At 41.1% G+C, this 21,679-nt stretch overlaps 4 protein-coding genes across 6 annotated transcripts; 2 read left to right on the top strand and 2 right to left on the bottom strand.

The window, feature by feature from the left end:
- Positions 1-413: 413 nt before the first annotated feature.
- Positions 414-3,067, top strand: LOC141910183 (dynein axonemal assembly factor 10-like). Its single transcript, XM_074800906.1, has 8 exons — positions 414-737; positions 837-937; positions 1,018-1,148; positions 1,219-1,320; positions 1,459-1,574; positions 2,141-2,275; positions 2,360-2,457; positions 2,847-3,067. The coding sequence occupies exons 1-8, from the start codon at positions 564-566 to the stop codon at positions 3,052-3,054; spliced, it is 1,065 nt and encodes a 354-aa protein (XP_074657007.1). The 5' UTR covers positions 414-563; the 3' UTR covers positions 3,055-3,067.
- Positions 3,068-4,365: 1,298 nt separating this feature from the next.
- LOC141908464 (acyl-CoA:lysophosphatidylglycerol acyltransferase 1-like) lies at positions 4,366-8,121 on the bottom strand. Of its 3 annotated transcripts, none has more exons than XM_074798538.1 (6): positions 8,055-8,121; positions 7,262-7,549; positions 6,669-6,886; positions 6,335-6,471; positions 5,959-6,056; positions 4,366-5,760 (listed from the first exon to the last, which is right to left on the bottom strand). In XM_074798538.1, the coding sequence occupies exons 2-6, from the start codon at positions 7,461-7,463 to the stop codon at positions 5,384-5,386; spliced, it is 1,032 nt and encodes a 343-aa protein (XP_074654639.1). In that variant the 5' UTR covers positions 7,464-7,549; positions 8,055-8,121; the 3' UTR covers positions 4,366-5,383. The 3 variants fall into 3 exon arrangements, with proteins under 3 accessions (XP_074654639.1, XP_074654630.1, XP_074654648.1); XM_074798529.1 differs by having other exon boundaries at positions 7,897-8,099; XM_074798547.1 differs by having other exon boundaries at positions 8,021-8,059.
- A 267-nt stretch (positions 8,122-8,388) lies between these two features.
- Positions 8,389-11,715, top strand: LOC141902663 (putative fumarate hydratase, mitochondrial). Its single transcript, XM_074790496.1, has 8 exons — positions 8,389-8,449; positions 8,596-8,787; positions 8,966-9,079; positions 9,156-9,332; positions 9,917-10,072; positions 10,272-10,464; positions 10,628-10,831; positions 11,006-11,715. The coding sequence occupies exons 2-8, from the start codon at positions 8,608-8,610 to the stop codon at positions 11,434-11,436; spliced, it is 1,455 nt and encodes a 484-aa protein (XP_074646597.1). The 5' UTR covers positions 8,389-8,449; positions 8,596-8,607; the 3' UTR covers positions 11,437-11,715.
- Positions 11,716-11,889: 174 nt separating this feature from the next.
- LOC141901665 (poly [ADP-ribose] polymerase 1-like) lies at positions 11,890-21,204 on the bottom strand. The gene is made up of 24 exons (XM_074789074.1): positions 21,034-21,204; positions 20,637-20,657; positions 20,436-20,559; positions 20,246-20,364; positions 19,733-19,872; positions 19,317-19,388; positions 19,135-19,222; positions 18,900-19,016; positions 17,945-18,024; positions 17,746-17,868; positions 17,379-17,486; positions 17,154-17,308; positions 16,911-17,056; positions 16,259-16,346; positions 15,646-15,931; positions 13,976-14,234; positions 13,694-13,900; positions 13,496-13,618; positions 13,297-13,395; positions 12,913-13,065; positions 12,653-12,780; positions 12,457-12,518; positions 12,255-12,372; positions 11,890-12,169 (listed from the first exon to the last, which is right to left on the bottom strand). Exons 1-24 carry the CDS (start codon positions 21,151-21,153, stop codon positions 12,097-12,099), a joined length of 3,009 nt encoding a protein of 1,002 aa, XP_074645175.1. The 5' UTR covers positions 21,154-21,204; the 3' UTR covers positions 11,890-12,096.
- Positions 21,205-21,679: the final 475 nt, after the last annotated feature.

The following is a 21,679-nucleotide window of genomic DNA, read 5'->3' as shown; positions in this document are numbered from 1 at the left end:
TTGAATTACATGTTTGAGTATCAATAATAATGTATGAAGGTTGTCTGAATAAGATTCATTCCTCGCATGCCACAGTAGAAATCACAAGCCTTGTCAGATCTATACCGTTCAGTGTCGCCGCTAGAAATAACGTTGGCGGTAAAAACGCGAACTAACATTTTACTCGCATGCCAGAATCTTTGAACTGATGCATCGGACACACTATTTACCGAATAGAATGTTTTATGCCATCGGGTTGTTAACTGAGATTGAAATTTGATATCAAAACTACACAAGAATTATTTTTTTCATTTTTTGAGTTGATTTGTAGCTGTGTGTGTCTAAAAGTGAAATTCTATGGTAAGTGCTGCCATCTATCGACTCCTGTATATTCACTGAGTTTAATCAACTTTCTGCTTTTTACGTTGCCGCATATAAACAAATCAAGCTGCAACTTGTTGGAAAAATAGTTAAAATACTGGTGCATATTGAGGTGAGGAGGATATTGAGAAGAAGGAAACAGATTGAGAAAAGGTTGCGGTAGTATCTGAAGTAAACGATACCGCCTGCTGGAGTCTGGAGAGATGGATAAACCACAAATTCTAATTCACATTGAGAAATCAATGAATTATACTCTGTTCGATGCTAAATGGATTCCGTGTAGCGCTAAGTTTGTAGTATTAGGAAACTACGCGAGGGGAACAGGTGCTCTACAGGTTTATCAGGTGGCACATGGTGGAATTGAGTTAGTACATGAGGTATGTAGTTTGCCGACCGGTCGGCCGGGGGGGGGGTGGATCCCGACCTAGCCCTGTGTCGTATTGTGCTGATTTATGATGTTATTGTTTTAATTTCAGTGTGAAAAAGGAAAAGGTTTTAAATGTGCTACGTTTGGTGCTTCTAGTTTACAACAACGTTACGTCGCTACGGGCGACCTGCAGGGAAAACTACAAATCTGGTAAATATCTTATTATAATTATAATTATAATTAATACTGGATTATGATTAATTATAGACAGTGTTGTGTTGTATTTGCAGGAATCTTGATTCAACAGAATTACCGATTTACTCAGTTCAGGCTCATGAGAAGATTATAAATTCAATAGATGGCGTTGGTGGTTTAGGTATAGGAGAAGGGGCTCCTGAATTAGTCACAGCAGGAAGAGATGGTCAGTGAATTAAAACTCTATTTCTCTAATGGTTTTTCTATATTTAACGTTTATGGTTTTATATTTTAAGGTTGTGTTAAAGTTTGGGATCCGAGGCAAAAAGATAAACCCGTCGCAATCATGGAACCGAATGAGGGTGAAACTAAAAGAGATTGTTGGACTGTAGCATTCGGTAAGTTTCGGCCAATCAGCTTCTAGTCCTGAACCTGTCATCCAATCAGCTTCCAGTTCTAATCCTGTCATCAATCAGCTTCCAGTTCTAATCCTGTCATCCAATCAGCTTCCAGTAACCTGTTTGTATTTATTTCAGGTCACGCATGTAACCCTCATGATCGGTGTGTTGCCGCTGGTTACGATAATGGTGATGTGAAATTGTTTGATTTGCGTAAAATGTCGTTACGCTGGGAAACAAATGTCAACAATGGAGTAAGTATTATAACCCAGCTCCACTGGTCTGACCCTGGTTTATAACCCAGCTCCACTGGTCTAACCTGGTTTATAACCCAGCTCCACTGGTCTGACCCTGGTTTATAACCCAGCTCCACTGGTCTAACCTGGTTTATAACCCAGCTCCACTGGTCTAACCTGGTTTATAACCCAGCTCCACTGGTCTAACCCTGGTTTATAACCCAGCTCCACTGGTCTGACCCTGGTTTATAACCCAGCTCCACTGGTCTAACCTGGTTTATAACCCAGCTCCACTGGTCTAACCTGGTTTATAACCCAGCTCCACTGGTCTAACCCTGGTTTATAACCCAGCTCCACTGGTCTGACCCTGGTTTCACAAAAGACTTTAAAGCTGTACTTTTTGATGGATATGATTCTAATTTCCGATTCTGGTTTAACAGAGGCAGGAAGTATTGTGAACATGGGTCAATCTATTTTTGTGAAGGTTATTGTGGTGGTTCAGTTACAATGTCTATCAGGGCACAAATCATTAAAAACATAAACCATGAGTTCCACAGTTGAGGTTTTATTGTTGTAAATTGTAGGTTTGTTGCGTTGAATTTGACCGTAAAGATATAAACATGAATAAATTAGCAGTAACAACTTTAGAATCTTCTATTCATGTGTTTGATATGAGAACTCAACATCCAGAAAAAGGCTTTAGTTCCGTTTCAGAAAAAGTAAGAATCATTTTCAAATTCTAGATTTTATTCAGTCTAAGTTTTGAATTACTTACTGTCAATGTGAATTGTGATTTATTTCAGGCGCATAAAAGTACAGTTTGGTTAGCTCGACATTTACCACAGAATAGAGATATATTCACTACTGGTGGAGGAAATGGATCTTTACATGTGTGGAAATAGTAAGCATCTTCCTCAAACGGCAGTTTCACCCAGGGGCTGGTTTCACCCAGGGGCTGGTTTCGCCCAGGGACTGGTTTCGCCCAGGGACTGGTTTCGCCCAGGGACTGGTTTAGCCCAGGGACTGGTTTCGCCCAGGGACTGGTTTCGCCCAGGGACTGGTTTAGCCCAGGAACTGGTTTAGCCCAGGGACTGGTTTCGCCCAGGGACTAGTTTCACCCGGGGACTGGTTTCGCCCAGGGACTAGTTTCACCCGGGGACTGGTTTTACCCACGGGCTGGTTTCACCCAGGAACTGGTTTCGCCCTGGGGCTGCATTTTGACTCAAAGTGACCCTTGTGAAATCTATATTTAGATGATTTAATGGATGAACTAATTGATGTATTTTTCAGTAATTATCCGTCAAATCGAGTTGTAAAAGATTCTAATGATATTGAATTAGGAGTAGCTGGAACTGTATCTCTGCTACAGAACGCTACTCTCTCAACTCAACCGATCTCTTCATTTGATTGGAGTCCCGATAAACAAGGTCTCGCTGTTTGTACTTCTTTTGATCAGACTTTACGAGTTGTCATAGTTACTAAACTCAACACTGCGTGAATTTTCCGGTACCGATTACATGTTTATAATATCGTAATGTATTTTATAGTTACAAATTTGATAAATAAAAAAAATTATTTATTTGATAAAAAAAATGTGTGTTAGTGCAGAGTTAATTTACTTGATGGACAGAATCTGAGTTACAGATCCAGACCAACTTGCCCTGATGCTGAAAAGAGGATGTACGGGGGTGTCCCGGGTTCGAGAACCAGTAATTACTGATACTGATTCAGAGTGGTCCTGATGCTGAATAGAGGATGTGCAGGGGTGTCCCGGGTTCGAACCCAATAATTACTGATACTGATTCAGAGTGGTCCTGATGCTGAATAGAGGATGTACACGGGTGTCCCGGGTTCAAACCCAATGATTATTGATATTGATTCAGAGTGGTCCTGATGCTGAATAAAGGATGTACAGGGTGTCCCGGGTTCATACCCAATAATTACTGATGCTGATTCAGTGTGGTCCTGATGCTGCATGCAGGGGTGTCCCGCCCGGGTTCGAACCCGGTAATTACTGATACTGATTCAAAGTGGTCCTGATGCTGAATAGACGATATACAGAGGTGTCCCGGGTTTGAACCCGGTGATTACTGATACTGATTCAGAGTGGTCCTGATGCTGAATAGAGGATGTACAGGGGTAATTTTATTTTATCTTAAACATGACCGCCATCTATTGGAATTAAGCTGAACTGACAAGATAGCTCTTACTGTCTTACTGACTGCTCTCTAATGTGTTGAAATCACACTCGCCATCTGGTAGATATAACCGTTATTAGACTGTAGTAACATATATATCCGCTAGATGGCGAGTGTGATTTTAACACATTAGAGAGCAGTCAGTAAGACAGTAAGAGCTATCTAGCTAGTTCAGCCAAATTCTAATAGATGGCGATCCTAGCATCATTGATTCACTATCAGGTAATACCAGGTTCGAACCCAGTAATTACTGATGATACTGAATAGAGGATGTGCAGGGGTGTCGCGGGTTCGAACCCAGTAATTACTGACACTGGTTCCAGAGTGGTCCTGATGCTGAATAGCGGATGTACGGGGATGTCCCGGGTTCGAACCAACTGATACTGATGGAGTAGAGTTGGGACTTTTCTGTTCCTGCTAAAACTGAAATTCATCCTGGAACTTGCTCAAATATTCACACAAAGAAGAATTAGCGGTTACAAAATAAATATATCATATTGATTTATAGCTGTTTTTTTTATCAATTATACACATGTACAACATTTTACATTATATATATTTCTTCAAAATCGATTTTAATTTGTCATTATTTTAAAGCTTTAATTGTCATGTCATAATATACAACTCTTTGGTTCGTTTCAAAATACATTTCTGCATTAAAATTCCTATATTTAACTTATAAACAATATTTAACGAATTACTTTTTTTTCAGTGAAAAACTTTTTACAACATCAATTTTCATTCATTGAAACATTTAATACTTAAAGCTTGAAATAACAACATCATATACAATGTAACTTTAATACATGTTCTCATACAACGAACCGTAACTGACCTTACATTGTTGTCATTCAAATATTATGTCATTATGAAGATTATAATAATTCAACACATTGTAAAATAAGTTCACTGTAATAAAACAGAAAATTTATCAATGTATTAAAATCACAGATAAGTGATAAATACTTAATTAAATACCGTACTGGCACCGCTTCTAAAACTGACAATTCTGGGAATAATTTAATTCTTATGACTGGTTTAAATTCTGGGACTAATTTAATTCTTATGACTGGTTTGAATTCTTTGGACCAAAGTTTTTAATTCTTATGACTGGTTTGAATTCTTTGGACCAGTTTTTAATTCTTATGACTGGTTTAAATTCTGGGACTAGTTAGTTTTAATTCTTATGACTGGTTTGAATTCTTTGGACCAAAGTTTTTAATTCTTATGACTGGTCTAAATTCTGGGACTAGTTAGTTTTAATTCTTATGACTGGTTTAAATTCTTTGGACCAGTTTTTAATTCTTATGCTTGGTGCAAATTCTGGGATTAGTTAGTTTTATTTCTTATGACTGGTTTAAATTCTTTGGACTAGTTTTTAAGTCTTTACACTTTGATGTAAATTGTCAGACTAGATTGAATTCTTTAGTCAGGTTTTAAATTCTTTGGACTAGCTTTTATGTCTATGGTTCTATAGGACTAGTTGGTATAATGAAGTTACGATATTTAAACAGAAAGAACATGTAGAATTGTGAGTGCTCATAGTCAATGTCACTACGGAAACAAAGTCAATAATGTACGCTGTTAAAACAACTCAAATTCAAAAATGCTTGAATGAGAGATTTTTGATTAAAATATACACCGGAAAATGAATAGAATCCACTGATAATGAAAATAACTCGATATCAAGAAGAATAAATGAATCAAAATGAAACTAAATCCATTATATTGCAATTTTTTACTTGAGAGTTTTGTGGAAATTGATGAATCACTGATATTTCCTGTTTTATAATAATGATCCAATAGTTGATCTTTCTCGGCGTATCTATCGTACATCCACGACGTTAATCCTTCGACATCTCGCGATATCTCATCAATCGCATAACAACGTGTATACAACACTGTCTTACACGGTAACCTTGACCCGGACATTATCGTCATCAGGTCAAGGGCATTGCTTTCTGGGTAAGCGATAGTTAAATCAATCAACCATTTGAACCGTTTTCCTGAAATCAATACAGAATAAATATGATTAGATAACCTACTGATCGCAATCAGCCTACTGATCGCAATCAGCCTACCGATCACAATCACCCCACTGATCAAAATCACCCTACTGATCACAATCACCCCACTGATCAAAATCACCCTACTGATCACAATCACCCTACTGATCACACTTACAGGGGGAATAGTATAAATACCTGTTTGTTTATTTGTATTACTTAAAAGAACATGAAGTGCTCCAACTCTTGGTAAAGTTACGTGTTCTAAAACTGGTAAATTGTTCTTCTTGGCAAACCTGAAAAAAGTACAGTAAAATCAGCTTAATTCAGATCATTTGGGACCACTGGACCCCACCTGGGCTTACTGGACCCCACCTGGGCTAACTGGACCCCACCTGGGCTTACTGGACCCCACCTGGGCTTACTGGACCCCACCTGGGCTTACTGGACCCCACCTGGGCTAACTGGACCCCACCTGGGCTTACTGGACCCAACCTGGGCTTACTGGACCCCACCTGGGCTTACTGGACCCCACCCAGGCTTACTGAACCACAGATTTTGAGGTGCATCTCACCTTTGACTACTTTCTAAACGTTTATATAAAAATCCACCTTCTGGAAATAAGACGATCCATTTACGATTTCGAGGCCAATAATCCTCATTTAAACAATCATCTAACAGTTTTAATTGTTGTTCTCGACATTCTTTACCCTGTAATCATAAAAACAGATGAATGTTACACATGAGGAAGGGTTATGGGGTGTTTGGTGGGGGGGGGCTGTGTTTGTGGGGGGTGTTTGGTGGGGTTGAGGTGTTTGTGGGGGTGTGTGTTTGTGGAGTGGGGTGGAGGTGTTTGTGGGGTGGAGGTGTTTGTGGAGGGGTTGTGTTTGTGGGGGGGTATTACCTACCTGGCGTATGAATATATCTCCTCTAACCATCGATACAGCACCGAAATTAGAATATTTAAACAGTACATCCATTATCCACATTAGATTCTTAGCAACTTTAGGTTTGGATGAGAAATATTTCATCAATAACGGCACATCAGCTGTCGATTGATGATTGGCTATTACTATTGACTCATCATCTTCACATAAACTGATTTCATCACCACCAAACTCAACAACTACAATCACAATATACATGTTCTTAAATAACATTGTTATAATTAAGATTGCAACAATAATACCACTATTACAATATCATTGTTGGTATTGTTAGTGTAATTGTTGGTATTGTTAGTGTAATTGTTGGTATTGTTAGTGTAATTGTAGGTATTGTTAGTGTAATTGTTGGTATTGTTAGTGTAATTGTTGGTATTGTTAGTGTAATTGTTGGTATTGTTAGTGTAATTGTTGGTATTGTTAGTGTAATTGTTGGTATTTTTACATTGTAAACATTATTACTGGTACTAAAAAATTATACTGCATAAATTGAAATGGAGTTTGAAATGTTCACTAATTGTAGTTTAAGTGAGTGATGTGTTTACTGTAGTACTTACTGTCGTATCCAGCTTGCCACTGCCACGAGGCCACACTCTCCAATAGGAATGTGAACATGAAAGTTTCACAAGTCCAGAATAATGTTGGTTTCACAAACTTCAATGGCAGTAAAAGGAATAACCATAGAAAATATGTCGGAATAGAATATAAAGTGTTCACCACACAGAATAGGAAGCGTAATATTTGTATTGCTGTATACATGATCTCCTGTCTATCTGCTGTCTATCTGCTGTCTGTGTCCTGTCTATCTGCTGTCAGTCTGCTGTCTATCTGCTGTCAGCACATACCTGTAAATAAACTATAGAATATTAAACATGTATTAACCAGTGATCAAAGTTTTCCTGGCAAATTGCCAGTTCAATAAACTAACAATAATGTCAATGTCAATTTCTATAATGGCAATTAAATTGAATTAATCTGATCTTTGTTGACTGTAAATCTATTTTTGATTGAATGAGGTCTAGGTCTAGGACACGTAAAAACTTGATTTTCAATTTGAAAATGTGACGATCCCAGAGCATGAGAACAGCTCCACGCACTGAACCCACAAAGGGCACCAGGGTATCATTCAGATGTCCATTACACCTGTTCGATTAGACACTCTCTTGGTCCTTGGATCGATGGCACTACTGACCTCTGCCAGTTCGACATTGGGGGCTCGACCCCTTTTTTCGCTATGGAAATTTTACAACGTTGTTTTACGGAAACTCTTGGGGACATTGTGAAGAATGTACAGAAATAGTGCAAGTCGAACTCACAAACTCCCTAAACTCTCATCATCATTTAAATTACCCACGGCAACCAGGAAGTAAAATCCGGAATTCCCCCAGCCACGTTAATCGCTTTACTTCCGTATTTAGTTCATCTAAAAGTCAAACTATTTTGTATTTTCATAAATTCGGCAACAGTTTTCAATTATAAATGAGAATATTTACCTAACTAAACAGTTTTTAATTATATTTAGATGATTCAGATGGTTTTATGTTATAGATTAATAAAAAAGCATCAAATGATCGTTTCAGCATTTCGTTTTGTATATTCAACAATTCAACTCAACTTTATTCATTCGAATCAAATTAAATTTTATTCAATTCAATTCAATTAACTGTTTATTTGACACGCTATTCGCTTCGTCACTGTTTTATAACTGTGTGTTTTATAGAGACAAACAGACAGATATCAGCAGGGTAAGGTGATCGTTCACATTCTGTGTTGTGAGTCTGGGTTAAATTAGGGGTAACAACGATTTAGATTAAGGCAGGTGTCGGTGATATTTTGCAAAATATCCACAATTAAGTTACTGTAGTTAACAGTTATTTAATTAATTACAGAGAGAGAGAGAGGAATGAGTTCAGGTTCAGCAGGCTCAGTTATGATGAATGGAGACTCGTCCACGGTGGAATATCGACTTGAATCTGATAGTATCGGAACTATCGAGGTTCCAGCTGATAAATATTACGGAGCTAATACCGCAAGATCGATTAAAAACTTTCCAATCGGTGACCGTAACTCAGAACGTATGCCTGTAAGTGAATTCATATTCCATTCATACACCACAGAGTACTGATACAGTGACTCCCCAGGGTGTGACTCCTGCGAGAGACTCCCTAATGACTCCTGTATGGGACTCCTGTGAGAGACTCTCTAATGACTCCTGTATGGGACTCTCTAATGACTCCAGTGTTGTATATATATATATATAGTTTCAGGTAATTCGAGCTCTAGCGATACTAAAGAAAGCTGCTGCTATCGTCAATCATTCTGATGCAGGTTTAGATTCACGTATTTCTGAGATCATTATTCAAACGGCTGATGAGGTATAAACACTACTCACTCACTCACCCGCTAACTAATCACCACGGTGACGGTAACTATCATATCTGATTGTTGTAGGTAATAAACGGAGATTTAAACGATCATTTCCCGTTAGTGATTTGGCAGACAGGATCCGGAACTCAAACTAATATGAATATGAATGAAGTGATCAGTAACCGAGCGATTGAGAAACTAGGAGGAGTTTTAGGCAGCAAGAAACCGGTTCATCCTAACGATCATGTTAATAAGAGTCAGGTATGTGTGTGGCAACCAGTCTACAGGGGTGTACGTGGAAACCAGTCTACAGGGGTGTACGTGGGAACCAGTCTACAGGGGAGGGGTGTACATGGGAACCAGTCTACAGGGGAGGGGTGTACATGGTAACCAGTCTACAGGGGAGGGGTGTACATGGGAACCAGTCTACAGGGGAGGGGTGTACATGGTAACCAGTCTACAGGGGAGGGGTGTACATGGTAACCAGTCTACAGGGGAGGGGTGTATGTGGTAACCAGTCTACATGGGAGGGGTGTATGTGGGAACCAGTCCACAGGGGAGGGGTGTACATGGTAACCAGTCTACAGGGGAGGGGTGTACATGGAAACCAGTCTACAGGGGAGGGGTGTACGTGGTAACCAGTCTACAGGGGAGGGGTGTACGTGGTAACCAGTCTACAGGGGAGGGGTGTACATGGGAACCAGTCTACAGGGGGTGTATGTGGGAACCAGTCCACAGGGAAGGGGTGTAAGTGGGGATCAGTTCGTATGGAGATCATTAAATTTGTTAAACTTATTTTCTATTTCACACTGTATTTCTATTTCACACTGTTTTCTATTTCACAGAGCTCCAATGATTCATTCCCTACTGCGATGCATATAGCTGTAGCTATTGAGGTCACACAACATGTTATACCTGCTTTACAAACTTTACATCAAGCTTTAGATAATAAAACTCAGGAATTCTCCAATATTATTAAAATCGGCAGGACACATCTTCAGGTAAACCCCTCAATATCTGTGTCTTTATGATTGGGCATTTCTCGATGATGAAATGTTCTTCCCTGTAGAATATTTCTACTGTTGCCAGAGACGGAACAATTCAAAATGTAGCAATTGAAAGTAAATTCCTTTTCTGGATGAGAACAATCAAAAAGGGAGCCTTAGTTCAGATATGAATGAGGTATTGATTGTTTTTAAGGATGCGACTCCTCTAACGTTAGGACAGGAATTCAGCGGTTATACTCAACAAATAGAGTTCAGTATCGAGCGTCTTGAATCAACTCTTCCTCGGTTATATCATCTGGCAGCAGGTGGCACTGCTGTAGGCACGGGATTGAATTCGAAGAAAGGTTTTGCTGAGAAAATGGCGAAGACAATTGCTGAATTAACAGGTTTGTTTGCGGGATCAAGATCTGAGGCTCTTTCTGGAGACAGGTTAAAAAATACACTTTTATCTGTTTCTATTCTATGTTTGTTTTACTGAAAGAAACCATTTCAGATTCTGTTATTAATGATGGGAAATTGAGGTTTAACTCGAGGTTTGTCTGCTTGTAGGTTTACCATTTATAACGGCTCCGAATAAATTTGAAGCCCTAGCAGCGCGAGACGCCCTCGTTGAGGTTCACGGAGCTCTCAATACGATCGCTGTCAGTATCATGAAAATAGCTAATGACATAAGAATGTTAGGATCGGGTCCGAGATGTGGGATAGGAGAGATCAGTTTACCGGAGAATGAACCAGGAAGTAGCATCATGCCAGGTGCGTTCAATAAAACATTTATTACCTGAATTATATTCATGGTAAAATATATAATTACTCATAAAACAGGAATCATAAAGAAACATCTGTTATGATACATATTGTATTGTAAATTGTATTGTACTCAGTATTGTATTGTTATGTATTGTAATGTATTGTGTATTGTATTTCTAGGTAAAGTAAATCCGACTCAATGCGAGTCTATAACGATGATTGCTGCTCAAATAATGGGTAATAACGTTGCGGTGACTGTAGGTGGCGCTAGCGGACATTTTGAATTAAACGTATTTAAACCGTTGATAGTGAGTAATGTTTTACGATCCGCTCGATTGTTGGCAGACGGATTGAATTCATTCACTAAAAACTGTATCTCAGGAATCAAAGCGAATCAGCGAAGAATCGATAAATTGATGCACGAATCACTGATGTTAGTGACATCATTGAATCCGTATATCGGTTACGATAATGCAGCTAAAATTGCTAAACACGCCCATCAGCATCACCAGACTCTGAAACAGGCTGCAGTAGAATTACATCTACTTACAGAACAACAGTTCGATCAGTGGGTGTGTCCTGAACATATGATTGGACCTAGTGATGATTGATTAACCAATCACGTCTGTCGTGCTCAGAATTGACCAATCAACTGTGTCCATACCCGTTGATTGACCAATCAGCTGTCCATGCCCAGTGATTGACCAATCAGCTGTGTCCATGTTTGATGATTGACCAATCAGTATTAAGATAGATTTGTGTTCGGTGAAATAGTTTTAATTGAACAAATGTTTGAATTGGTAAAGGGAGTATAATAAAGGTGGCAGCACTGTAGTAATTCTTCCTAATGTAATACTCTGTGATCTCATTATAATAAACTAATATTAAATGCCAGTACAGAAAAAACTTCTTCCTCTGGTTCTTCTTTCTGTGGTTGAGTTTAAACAGATGCAGCAGACAGCATTCAGGAGAGGAGAGGAGAGAGGGGAGGATAGAGGATTGAGGAGGTGATTGAGGAGTCCGAGACAAAACTAACAAACGTTGATATTAAATCTAATGCACTGAAGCCGTTTATTTATTTATGAAATATAGATCATAAATCAATAATTCAAAGCGATTGAGCAAAAAAAAAAAATTAAAAATGTCAATTACAATTAATTAAAGTGAGTGGTTTCTATATCGGAACCATTAAGTACATGTAACGCCCCCTGGTGTCATGCTGATTACTGTGATATATAAATGCGCTATGTTCCCCTCCTCGGAGTCTGTTTTTAACAATTCCAAATAAACTCAGTTTGTAGCAGATATTTGATATTAATTTGACTGACATCATAAACAATGAATCTGTAATAAAACTGTGTTAAGGATCCAAAATGATTGTTCGTTCATTCGGTCACCTATAGAGGGCGATACTTTGATAAAAGGATACTCGTTGTACAATAAACTTGATCCATCGACTTTAGAATCGACACCTTTCCCCATCGGTATCACAACTCCATCATCAGTAGTGTATGATTGAGAACTATCTGGAGCAGTCCTTCCTAAACCTATCAATCATCAATATATATCGGTTATCAGGAGCAGTCCTCCCTATCGAGCGAATCTGGAGCATTCCTTCTTTTTAACCTTACCTTTAGTGCTGTGTTTGCCTTTAGGAAGTTTTGTAATGAACTCAGATTGTTTTTTCTCGTACCTAGAATTAAAGATGAGTGAATTAAAGATGAATGAATTAAAGATGAATGAATTAAAGATGAGTGAATTAAAGATGAGTGAATTAATGATGTAATTGTTGTGTAGTATGACATTGCCCTCACAGCCGATACTTACATGTTTCCAAGCGCCACCTCACACAGCATCAACAATGCGGTCGGATTCGATCTCGACGCATGACAATAATTAGCACTTTTAGAAACCATATCAGCGAAATAGACACCTTTACCAAACATATACCCGGTCTATAAATATAAATACACAGGAAACCAGTCTAAATACATCCACAGGAAACCAGTCTAAATACATCCACAGGAAACCAGTCTAAATACATCCACAGGAAACCACAGTGTGAATAATGAGGTGGTTGAACTTACGACAGGAGCTTCAGGAGGAGCGATTCTCAATCCTTGTGATAAAATACCGCAGTAATTTGTAATCCTCGATCCGTGCCACAATAACTGACGATTGTCTAATTGTTTAAACGGTTTATAACGCGCTGTTTCACCTTCACGCTCAACCTTGAAAATCTGTGGAGACAATCAGAGTGAGAGGTTATAAGCGAGGTTGAGGAGAGGTGAGGGAGAGGTAGAGGTGAGTAGGAGGTGATGAGAGAGGCCGGGGAGGAGGTAGAGAGTGAGGTTGGTAGAGAGGAGGTGAGTAGAGAGGTGAGGGGGAGAGGTGAGAAAGAGGGAAGTGAGTAGATAGGTGAGGGGGAGAGGTAGAGGGAGGTGAGTAGATAGGTGAGGAGAGAGGCGTACCTGTTTAACATCTAGTTTATATCCACTATGAGTCGTAGCATGTGTGTTTTTCACATATTCAACCAATCGTTTGAATTCATCACTTTTTTGATCCATCACCTGAAAATCAAATAAACACCTCATAAAAATATCAGTGAAAACTCTAAACTAAACCAGGTTCACGTTAACCCTAACTAACAATCAATTAAACCGTACTAACCTCCATATCAGTTTTAAGTTGAGCGTAATGTGCATCAATCGGATCTTTGCCTTTATTTCCACCTTTCAGTAAACTGTAAGCCACTTCAATCTCCAACAAATTATCCAACATTTCCGTCTTAGCCTAAAACATGTACAACAATCAATTTATAATCGTCGCTATAGTAACGACGAATTAACACCCCCTAGTGGTGAATACCTTAATCACATCAGCTGTATCCAGTAACGGTGGTTTGTTCATCCCGAAATCATGAGGAATTAAAGTATAAAATCTGTTTGAAGCGTCCAGGAATTTAGTAGTTGTTCCACCTCCTTCAACTAATTTATTCAATTCTGTCAATATTTTATACGCTTTCTCAATTTGATTCTTCGATAGTTTTCCAAGCGGCATTTTCTTCAAATCGATCTACAAAATATTTCACGACGTTTTAGGAGAATTTCAGATTTTAGAAAACGATAAAGATTGAAAATTCTCGGATACCTCAAATTCAAGCATCGCTTTTTTCATCGTTTCGATATCAAAAATCAATTCGATTAATTTCTGGACCGGTTTCGGTAATTTAGAGTTTGATTTCGCTGCTGAAACTGATTCTAATTCATCTTCATCATCTTGTCCAAAATCCAGTTCGAGTGGATAGAATTTGTTCGGTTGTTTCTGGAAGTTTTTTCTATCCGACCAGTCGTTACCGGTTTTATCCAGGTATAAACTTTGGAAATCTCGAATTGCTTCATTTTTGTTGCTGCAACAAATAAAACAGTTAAAATAATGGTAAAACATAACAATAAAGAAGACAAATGTGAAAACATGGCGACATTTACAAATTCTCCAATTCATTCATGTTTGAACACAAAATTATAGGTAGAAGAATGGAAAGATTTCCCCATCTGTGTGGGGAGGAGTGGCACAGTACCACCACCACGGTCGGAGTGGCACAGTACCACCACCACGGTCGGAGGAGTGGCACAGTACCACCACCACGGTCGGAGGAGTGGCACAGTACCACCACCACGGTCGGAGGAGTGGCACAGTGTACCACCACCACGGTCGGAGGAGTGGCACAGTACCACCACCACGGTCGGAGTGGCACAGTACCACCACCACGGTCGGAGGAGTGGCACAGTACCACCACCACGGTCGGAGGAGTGGCACAGTACCACCACCACGGTCGGAGGAGTGGCACAGTACCACCACCACGGTCGGAGGAGTGGCACAGTACCACCACCACGGTCGGAGGAGTGGCACAGTACCACCACCACGGTCGGAGGAGTGGCACAGTACCGCCACCACGGTCGGAGGAGTGACACAGTACCACCACCATGGTCGGAGGAGTGACACAGTACCACCACCACAGTCGGAGGAGTGGCACAGCACCACCACCACGGTCGGAGGAGTGGCACAGTGTACCACCACCACGGTCGGAGGAGTGGCACAGTACCACCACCACGGTCGGAGTGGCACAGTACCACCACCACGGTCGGAGGAGTGGCACAGTACCACCACCACGGTCGGAGGAGTGGCACAGTACCACCACCACGGTCGGAGGAGTGGCACAGTACCACCACCACGGTCGGAGGAGTGGCACAGTACCACCACCACGGTCGGAGGAGTGGCACAGTACCACCACCACGGTCGGAGGAGTGGCACAGTACCGCCACCACGGTCGGAGGAGTGACACAGTACCACCACCATGGTCGGAGGAGTGACACAGTACCACCACCACGGTCGGGGGAGTGGCACAGTACCACCACCACAGTCGGAGGAGTGGCACAGTACCACCACCACGGTCGGAGGAGTGACACAGTACCACCACCACGGTCGGAGGAGTGGTACAGTACCACCACCACGGTCGGAGGAGTGCCACAGTACCACCACCACGGTCGGAGGAGTGGCACAGTACCACCACCACGGTCGGAGGAGTGGCACAGTACCACCACCACAGTCGGAGGAGTGGCACAGTACCACCACCACGGTCGGAGGAGTGGCACAGTACCACCACCACGGTCGGAGGAGTGGCACAGCACCACCACCACAGTCGGAGGAGTGGCACAGTACCACCACCACGGTCGGAGGAGTGGCACAGCACCACCACCACAGTCGGAGGAGTGGCACAGTGTACCACCACCATGCGTGGAGAGTAGAGTGAGACTGACCTATTGAATGCTTGCAGCTTGTTATTACCAATAGTTGTTCCAACTCGACCCCAAGATCTAAACACCCAATATCTCGCTCCTTTATCAGATTCTAATAGCTGTAATTTATAATAGGAATTGGTTCCTTTCACTAAATCGACCATTCCTAGAACGACACTCATCGGGTCCCCGCCTCGGTCCTGTAGAATATGAGCTTTATCCATTAATCCTGAATCAGGATCTACTGCAGCGCCACCTTTTACCATCATCTTCACTTTACTCGGTAGATGTTTCGTAAAATGAGCATCTATAAAATATCGAAACAGCCATGTTACATGTGAAATCATTACATGTACATGTTACATGTGAAATCAATACATGACATACATGTTACATGTGAAATCAATACATGACATAGGCCTACATGTTACATGTGAAATCAATACATGACGTACATGTTACATATGAAATCAATACATGACGTACATGTTACATGTGAAATCAATACATGACGTACATGTTACATGTGAAATCAATACATGACATACATGTTACATGTGAAATCAATACATGACGTACATGTTACATGTGAAATCAATACATGACGTACATGTAGTGGTATTGATTATTTTACCTGCTGACTTAGATTTGGCTGAAGCGAAACTTTTGCCAACACTTTTAGTATTAGGAGTTTCTAAGGCATCACCGATTCTACTAGCAGGCTGAAATATAGAAAACATTCAATGTATTCTCCTGCTGACATCTCAGATACTATGATATCTCAGATTCTGTGGTATCTCAGATACTGTGATATCTCAGATTCTGTGGTATCTCAGATACTGTGATATCTCAGATACTGTGATATCTCAGATTCTGCGATATCTCAGATACTGAGATAACTCAGATGGTGTGATATCTCAGATGGTGTGATATCTCAGATTCTGTGATCTCAGATTATGCGATATCTCAGATGGTGTGATATCTCAGATACTGTGATAACTCAGATTATGCGATATCTCAGATGGTATGATATCTCAGATTCTGTGGTATCTCAGATATTGTGGTATCTCAGATACTGTGATATCTCAGATACTGTGATATCTCAGATACTGTGGTATCTCAAATACTGTGATATCTCAGATGGTGTGATATCTCAGATTCTGTGATCTCAGATTCTGCGATATCTCAGATGGTGTGATATCTCAGATACTGTGATATCTGAGATTCTGTGATATCTGAGATACTGCGGTATCTGAGATGTGGTATCTCAGCAGATTGATACTTACATCAGCGCCCCACGATGAAATGTTATGTTTTTTAATCAGCTCCACACAACCTCCTTTAACGACTGCTGTTATAAACTCCTCATCAACAATTTGTATATCGAGTTTCTGAGCAGACGCTATTTGAGTCGACATAGCCGCAATTTCATCTATAAATATATATATATATATATATACATAGTTATGTTTAAAACCCTTCATATAGAGAGCAGTGGCGAGCGGGGAAGAGGGAACTAGTGGCGCTACCTTTATTAGAAATCACTGCAGCGATATCTTTCGTCACTTTACTAGTGATCTTCGCTCCGAGATCCTGGATTGATTTCTTTAATTCACCTGACGGTTTAGAGAATTTACCGCACAACACAAACTTCAGATTATACAACGGTTTATCGGGTCTTGCTCTGAAGAGAAAATATAACAGTTTAAATCGATGTTTAACGATTGAATCGGGAGTTAATTTAACTGACTCACGCCGATTGAGTTGGATCGGATGCGGAGCTGATTGGTCCGGTCGACGTGGAACTCATCGCCGTCTCCTTCGGGAATATTCGATCTCGTTTCACATATTTATATTTCTTCCTGAAATCAGAGAAAAAGGAGTTGTCAAGATATTCGTTCACCTCCGCTGAGTATCCAATTTATATAATCTCGGGGTCAGTTGTTCAAAAGTTGGTTAAACCAGTGGATAAATACCATAGTAACAATGAACTTTTAATTGTCACTATGTCAACTATCCACTGGTTAACTTTAAACAACCTTTAAGCAACTGGACCCAGATTTAGAGGGTGATTCTAATCAACAGGAAAATTTCATACACAGAAGTTTGAATAATACTTACAGGCAATCAACATCCTTATATTCGGTAGGAATTTTAAACTGTGTTTTCTGCGGTGTTTTAGTGACATACATACATTTAGTCCATTCTGATATATTTCCGGTACAAACATAGCCACCTGTAGAACTATATAACACAATATTACAAGACACCCTCGATAGAGACACTAGCGCCCCCTGTCGGCGGGAGTACTGTACTATACCTATAAACAAGCTGTCCTTTACACTCCGGGCATGGTTTAAGAGCACCAAACACCATTCCATCAGAAACACGATCCAATAACTACACAATATAAAAATAAATCCATTCATTGAAATAAACAGTTTCTTTATCAGATATTTAACTCACAAACCCAATTCTGCTGTTGGTAATTTATGAGAGGAGGGAGGAGAGTGAAGAGGGAGTGGCCGAGAGGAGGGAGGAGAGGAGGAGAGAGGGAGAAGAGGGAGGAGGGAGGAGAGGAGGGAGGAGAGAGGGAGAAGAGGGAGGAGGGAGGAGAGGAGGAGGAGAGGGAGAGACTAACCCTTGATTCTCCTGCTGGTAATTCATGAGGGAGAGGAGGGGAGGAGAGAGAGGAGGGGAGGAGGGAGGAGGGGAGAGAGGGAGAAGAGGGAGGAGGGAGGAGAGGAGGAGAGGGAGAGACTAACCCTTGATTCTCCTGCTGGTAATTCATGAGGGATAGGAGGGGAGGAGGGGGGAGAGGGAGAGAGAGAGGGAGAGGAGGGAGGAGAGGGGGAGAGACTAACCCTTGATTCTCCTGCTGGTAATTCATGAGGGATAGGAGGGGAGGAGGGGGGAGAGGGAGAGACTAACCCTTGATTCTCCTGCTGGTAATTCATGAGGGATAGGAGGGGAGGAGGGGGGAGAGGGAGAGACTAACCCTTGATTCTCCTGCTGGTAATTCATGAGGGAGAGGAGGGAGGGGAGGAGGGAGGAGGGGAGAGAGGGAGAAGAGGGAGGAGGGGAGGAGAGGAGGGAGGAGAGGGAGAGACTAACCCTTGATTCTCCTGCTGGTAATTCATGAGGGATAGGAGGGGAGGAGGGGGGAGAGGGAGAGACTAACCCTTGATTCTCCTGCTGGTATTCATGAGGGAGAGGAGGGAGGGGAGGAGGGAGGAGAGGAGGGAGGGGAGGAAGGAGGAGAGGGAGAGACTAACCCTTGATTCTCCTGCTGGTAATTCCTGTTTATTATATTCCAGTAATCCTTTCAATGCGTTATTACTGACAGTTTTCTGTAAATCATCTCTTGTTTTCCACAATAATTCACTTTGTTTCTACAAATATTCAATCAATCAATCAATCAATCAATCAATCAATCAATCAATCAATCAATAAATCAATCAATCAATGACCGACTCATTAATATAACTTCACTGCAGTTTGAAACATTACCTTCAAAGCTGCCTCTATTTTTACATCCTCTGTTTTCATCTTTTTAGAAGCCGGTTCAGTTTTGCTGCTTTCAGATTTTCTCTTTTTCCTGAATCAGTCAACAATATTTATGATGGACTCGAGTTGAGGGGGAGAGGGGAGGAGGAGGTAGAGGGGAGGGGAGGGAGAGGTCATAAACTTACGGGTCGCCTTTCCCAATTTTCTCCACCAATTCGTCTCGATCTTCTTTCTTCAACACATGAAAACCAGGAATTCTACAAAATATAATTTACAAATAAACTCAAAACACACAATGTGACAGGCATTAGATTAGACAGAACAGACAGATTAGACAGGAACAGATTAGACCGGAACAGACAGATTAGACAGGAACAGACAGATTAGACAGGAACAGACGGATTAGACAGGAACAGACAGATTAGACAGGAACAGACGGATTAGACAGGAACAGACGGATTAGACAGGAACAGACAGATTAGACAGGAACAGACGGATTAGACAGGAACAGACGGATTAGACAGGTATTAGATTAGACAGGACAGACAGATTAGACAGGTATTAGATTAGACAGAACAGACAGATTAGACATTTGACTTACAGCGTTACATCCATACTGCTCCAGAACTCTAACTCATCACGTTTATTAACAAAACAGTCAACATGATGCCACTCATCGGCCGGACCGTACATCTGAGCTCGGAAACTTGTATATTCCTTCTTAGATATACGAACTAAACTCTACAAATACAATACAATCAATCAGACTAGACCAGGCTAGACTAGACCAGGCTAGACTAGACCAGGCTAGGGTTAGACCAGGCTAGACTAGACCAGGCTAGACTAGACCAGGCTAGACTAGACCAGGCTAGGGTTAGACCAGGCTAGACTAGACCAGGCTAGACTAGACCAGGCTAGACTAGACCAGGCTAGACTAGACCAGGCTAGGGTTAGACCAGGCTAGACTAGACCAGGCTAGGGTTAGACCAGGCTAGACTAGACCAGGCTAGACTAGACCAGGCTAGGTTAGACCAGGCTAGATTAAACCAGGCTAGGGTTAGACCAGGCTAGGGTTAGACCAGGCTAGGGTTAGACCAGGCTAGGGTTAACGTACCTTGCCTATTTTATCGTCACATCCTCTACATTTACTTTGTCCTGTTTTTGCATATTCAACCTTATAATCTTTGTAAGCATTTGATTCGGAACTGGCCGAGTCTCCTGAACCACTGTTTACTACAAATAGAGTACAAATATCACAGTTTATATATCATAATTGTTCATGAATTCAATAACTGATAACTCACATCCGAGTTTATCCTTGATTTTTTTCTGATCGTCCCAACGTAATGAATCGAATCCATGAATATCGGTGAAAGCTTTAACTCTAGCTCGATTCCAGAAACATTTCTCATGATACCAGTTCGGAATCTAAACAGTCGCCAATTACAACAATTCATTATTTAAACTCAAATCTGAAATTTATTATCTCCAGATTCTAATCTTACCTTTCCATCAAATGCAGGAGACTGAAATTACAAATAAATGAACACATTAATAGAGTAGAATTGTACTGAGCCCGGGCGGGAGCGGGGTCCCCTGGGCTCAGGGGGTACTGACAGTCACTGACACTGACATGACAGTTTTTTGGGCCGGGGGGTGCTGAAAATGACAGTTTGCAGGGCCCGGAGCGCTGACAGTTTCAGTGAAACTGTCAGCACTCCGCCCTGCAAAACTCGCAAACTGAAACTTTGAGTTTGTGAGTTTTGCAGCGCTGGCCCTTGAGCGCCGACAGTTTGCAGGGCCCAGGGCACTGACAATTTGAGTTTGCCAGCCCACAGCCCCACCGAGCGAGGCCGAGGGGGCGCAAGATGATGCTGGGGCCCAGGAACGGGTAATTGTTACCTGCACCATAACAGCGAGTCTTAATGAATCTTTACTAATCGATGTTTTACATGATTTACACGAAGCTCTTCCACTTTTTGCGTATTCAGCTTTAAATGGTAAATCATCATGAGCCGACATCCTGATCAACTCTTCCCGCTACACCCGGCACGGCATATAATACCCGCCACGAGCATACCGCCATATACTTTAGAAGTGCTAATTAAGGCGTCTATATATCTCGCGCATTACTTCTAGAGTCTTTAGAAGAATGTCTATGGCGGGCACGTTTACGTTGCGCCTTATCCTCTTAAGGTTTAGAATTATGCTTATTATGGCATTAAACTTTTCGCGCGCTTAATGCAAATTCTTGAGAATTGTGTTCATTACGGCACAGAGTCTTTCACGCAGTATCCCTCAGCAGCTTTAGAACTGTGCCCATAAAGGCGTATAAACTTACAATGCCCAGCCGCGTTATACTCGAGAATTCCTACAAACCGCATTACTCCTCTCGACACAATATAGTTCTACGCTTACTGATGACATTTTTACCGCTATTAAATCTAGTTTTTAGCGCGTAAATCTTGATGAAATATTGAATGGAAATAAATACGATATTTTAGCGAAGATTTATTGATTTTGAGATGAATTATATTTATTTGTTTAT

Source organism: Tubulanus polymorphus, chromosome 1 (assembly GCF_964204645.1).
Source record: "Tubulanus polymorphus chromosome 1, tnTubPoly1.2, whole genome shotgun sequence".
Lineage (NCBI taxonomy): Eukaryota > Metazoa > Nemertea > Palaeonemertea > Tubulaniformes > Tubulanidae > Tubulanus > Tubulanus polymorphus.
The sequence above is the reverse complement of the archived record's forward strand: the minus strand, read 5'-3'. Positions and strand labels throughout refer to the sequence as shown.

Bases quoted from the DNA above. Each gene is read 5' to 3' on its own strand.
- LOC141902663 (XM_074790496.1), top strand. From the start codon at position 8,608: ATGAGTTCAGGTTCAGCAGGCTCAGTTATGATGAATGGAGACTCGTCC. The intron at 8,788-8,965 runs GTAAGTGAATTC...ATATATATATAG, and splicing joins GTAACTCAGAACGTATGCCT to TTTCAGGTAATTCGAGCTCT. The intron at 9,333-9,916 runs GTATGTGTGTGG...TCTATTTCACAG, and splicing joins ATCATGTTAATAAGAGTCAG to AGCTCCAATGATTCATTCCC.
- LOC141901665 (XM_074789074.1), bottom strand. From the start codon at position 21,153: ATGTCGGCTCATGATGATTTACCATTTAAAGCTGAATACGCAAAAAGT. The intron at 19,389-19,732 runs GTAAGTCAAATG...TATATTTTGTAG, and splicing joins AGCAGTATGGATGTAACGCT to AATTCCTGGTTTTCATGTGT. The intron at 12,170-12,254 runs GTATCCTTTTAT...GTTTTATTACAG, and splicing joins TCAAGTTTATTGTACAACGA to ATTCATTGTTTATGATGTCA.
- LOC141908464 (XM_074798538.1), bottom strand. From the start codon at position 7,463: ATGTATACAGCAATACAAATATTACGCTTCCTATTCTGTGTGGTGAAC. The intron at 6,057-6,334 runs GTGAGATGCACC...TACTTTTTTCAG, and splicing joins CGTTTAGAAAGTAGTCAAAG to GTTTGCCAAGAAGAACAATT. The intron at 5,761-5,958 runs GTATTTATACTA...TATTGATTTCAG, and splicing joins TAATACAAATAAACAAACAG to GAAAACGGTTCAAATGGTTG.
- LOC141910183 (XM_074800906.1), top strand. From the start codon at position 564: ATGGATAAACCACAAATTCTAATTCACATTGAGAAATCAATGAATTAT. The intron at 738-836 runs GTATGTAGTTTG...TTTTAATTTCAG, and splicing joins GAATTGAGTTAGTACATGAG to TGTGAAAAAGGAAAAGGTTT. The intron at 1,321-1,458 runs GTAAGTTTCGGC...TATTTATTTCAG, and splicing joins TTGTTGGACTGTAGCATTCG to GTCACGCATGTAACCCTCAT.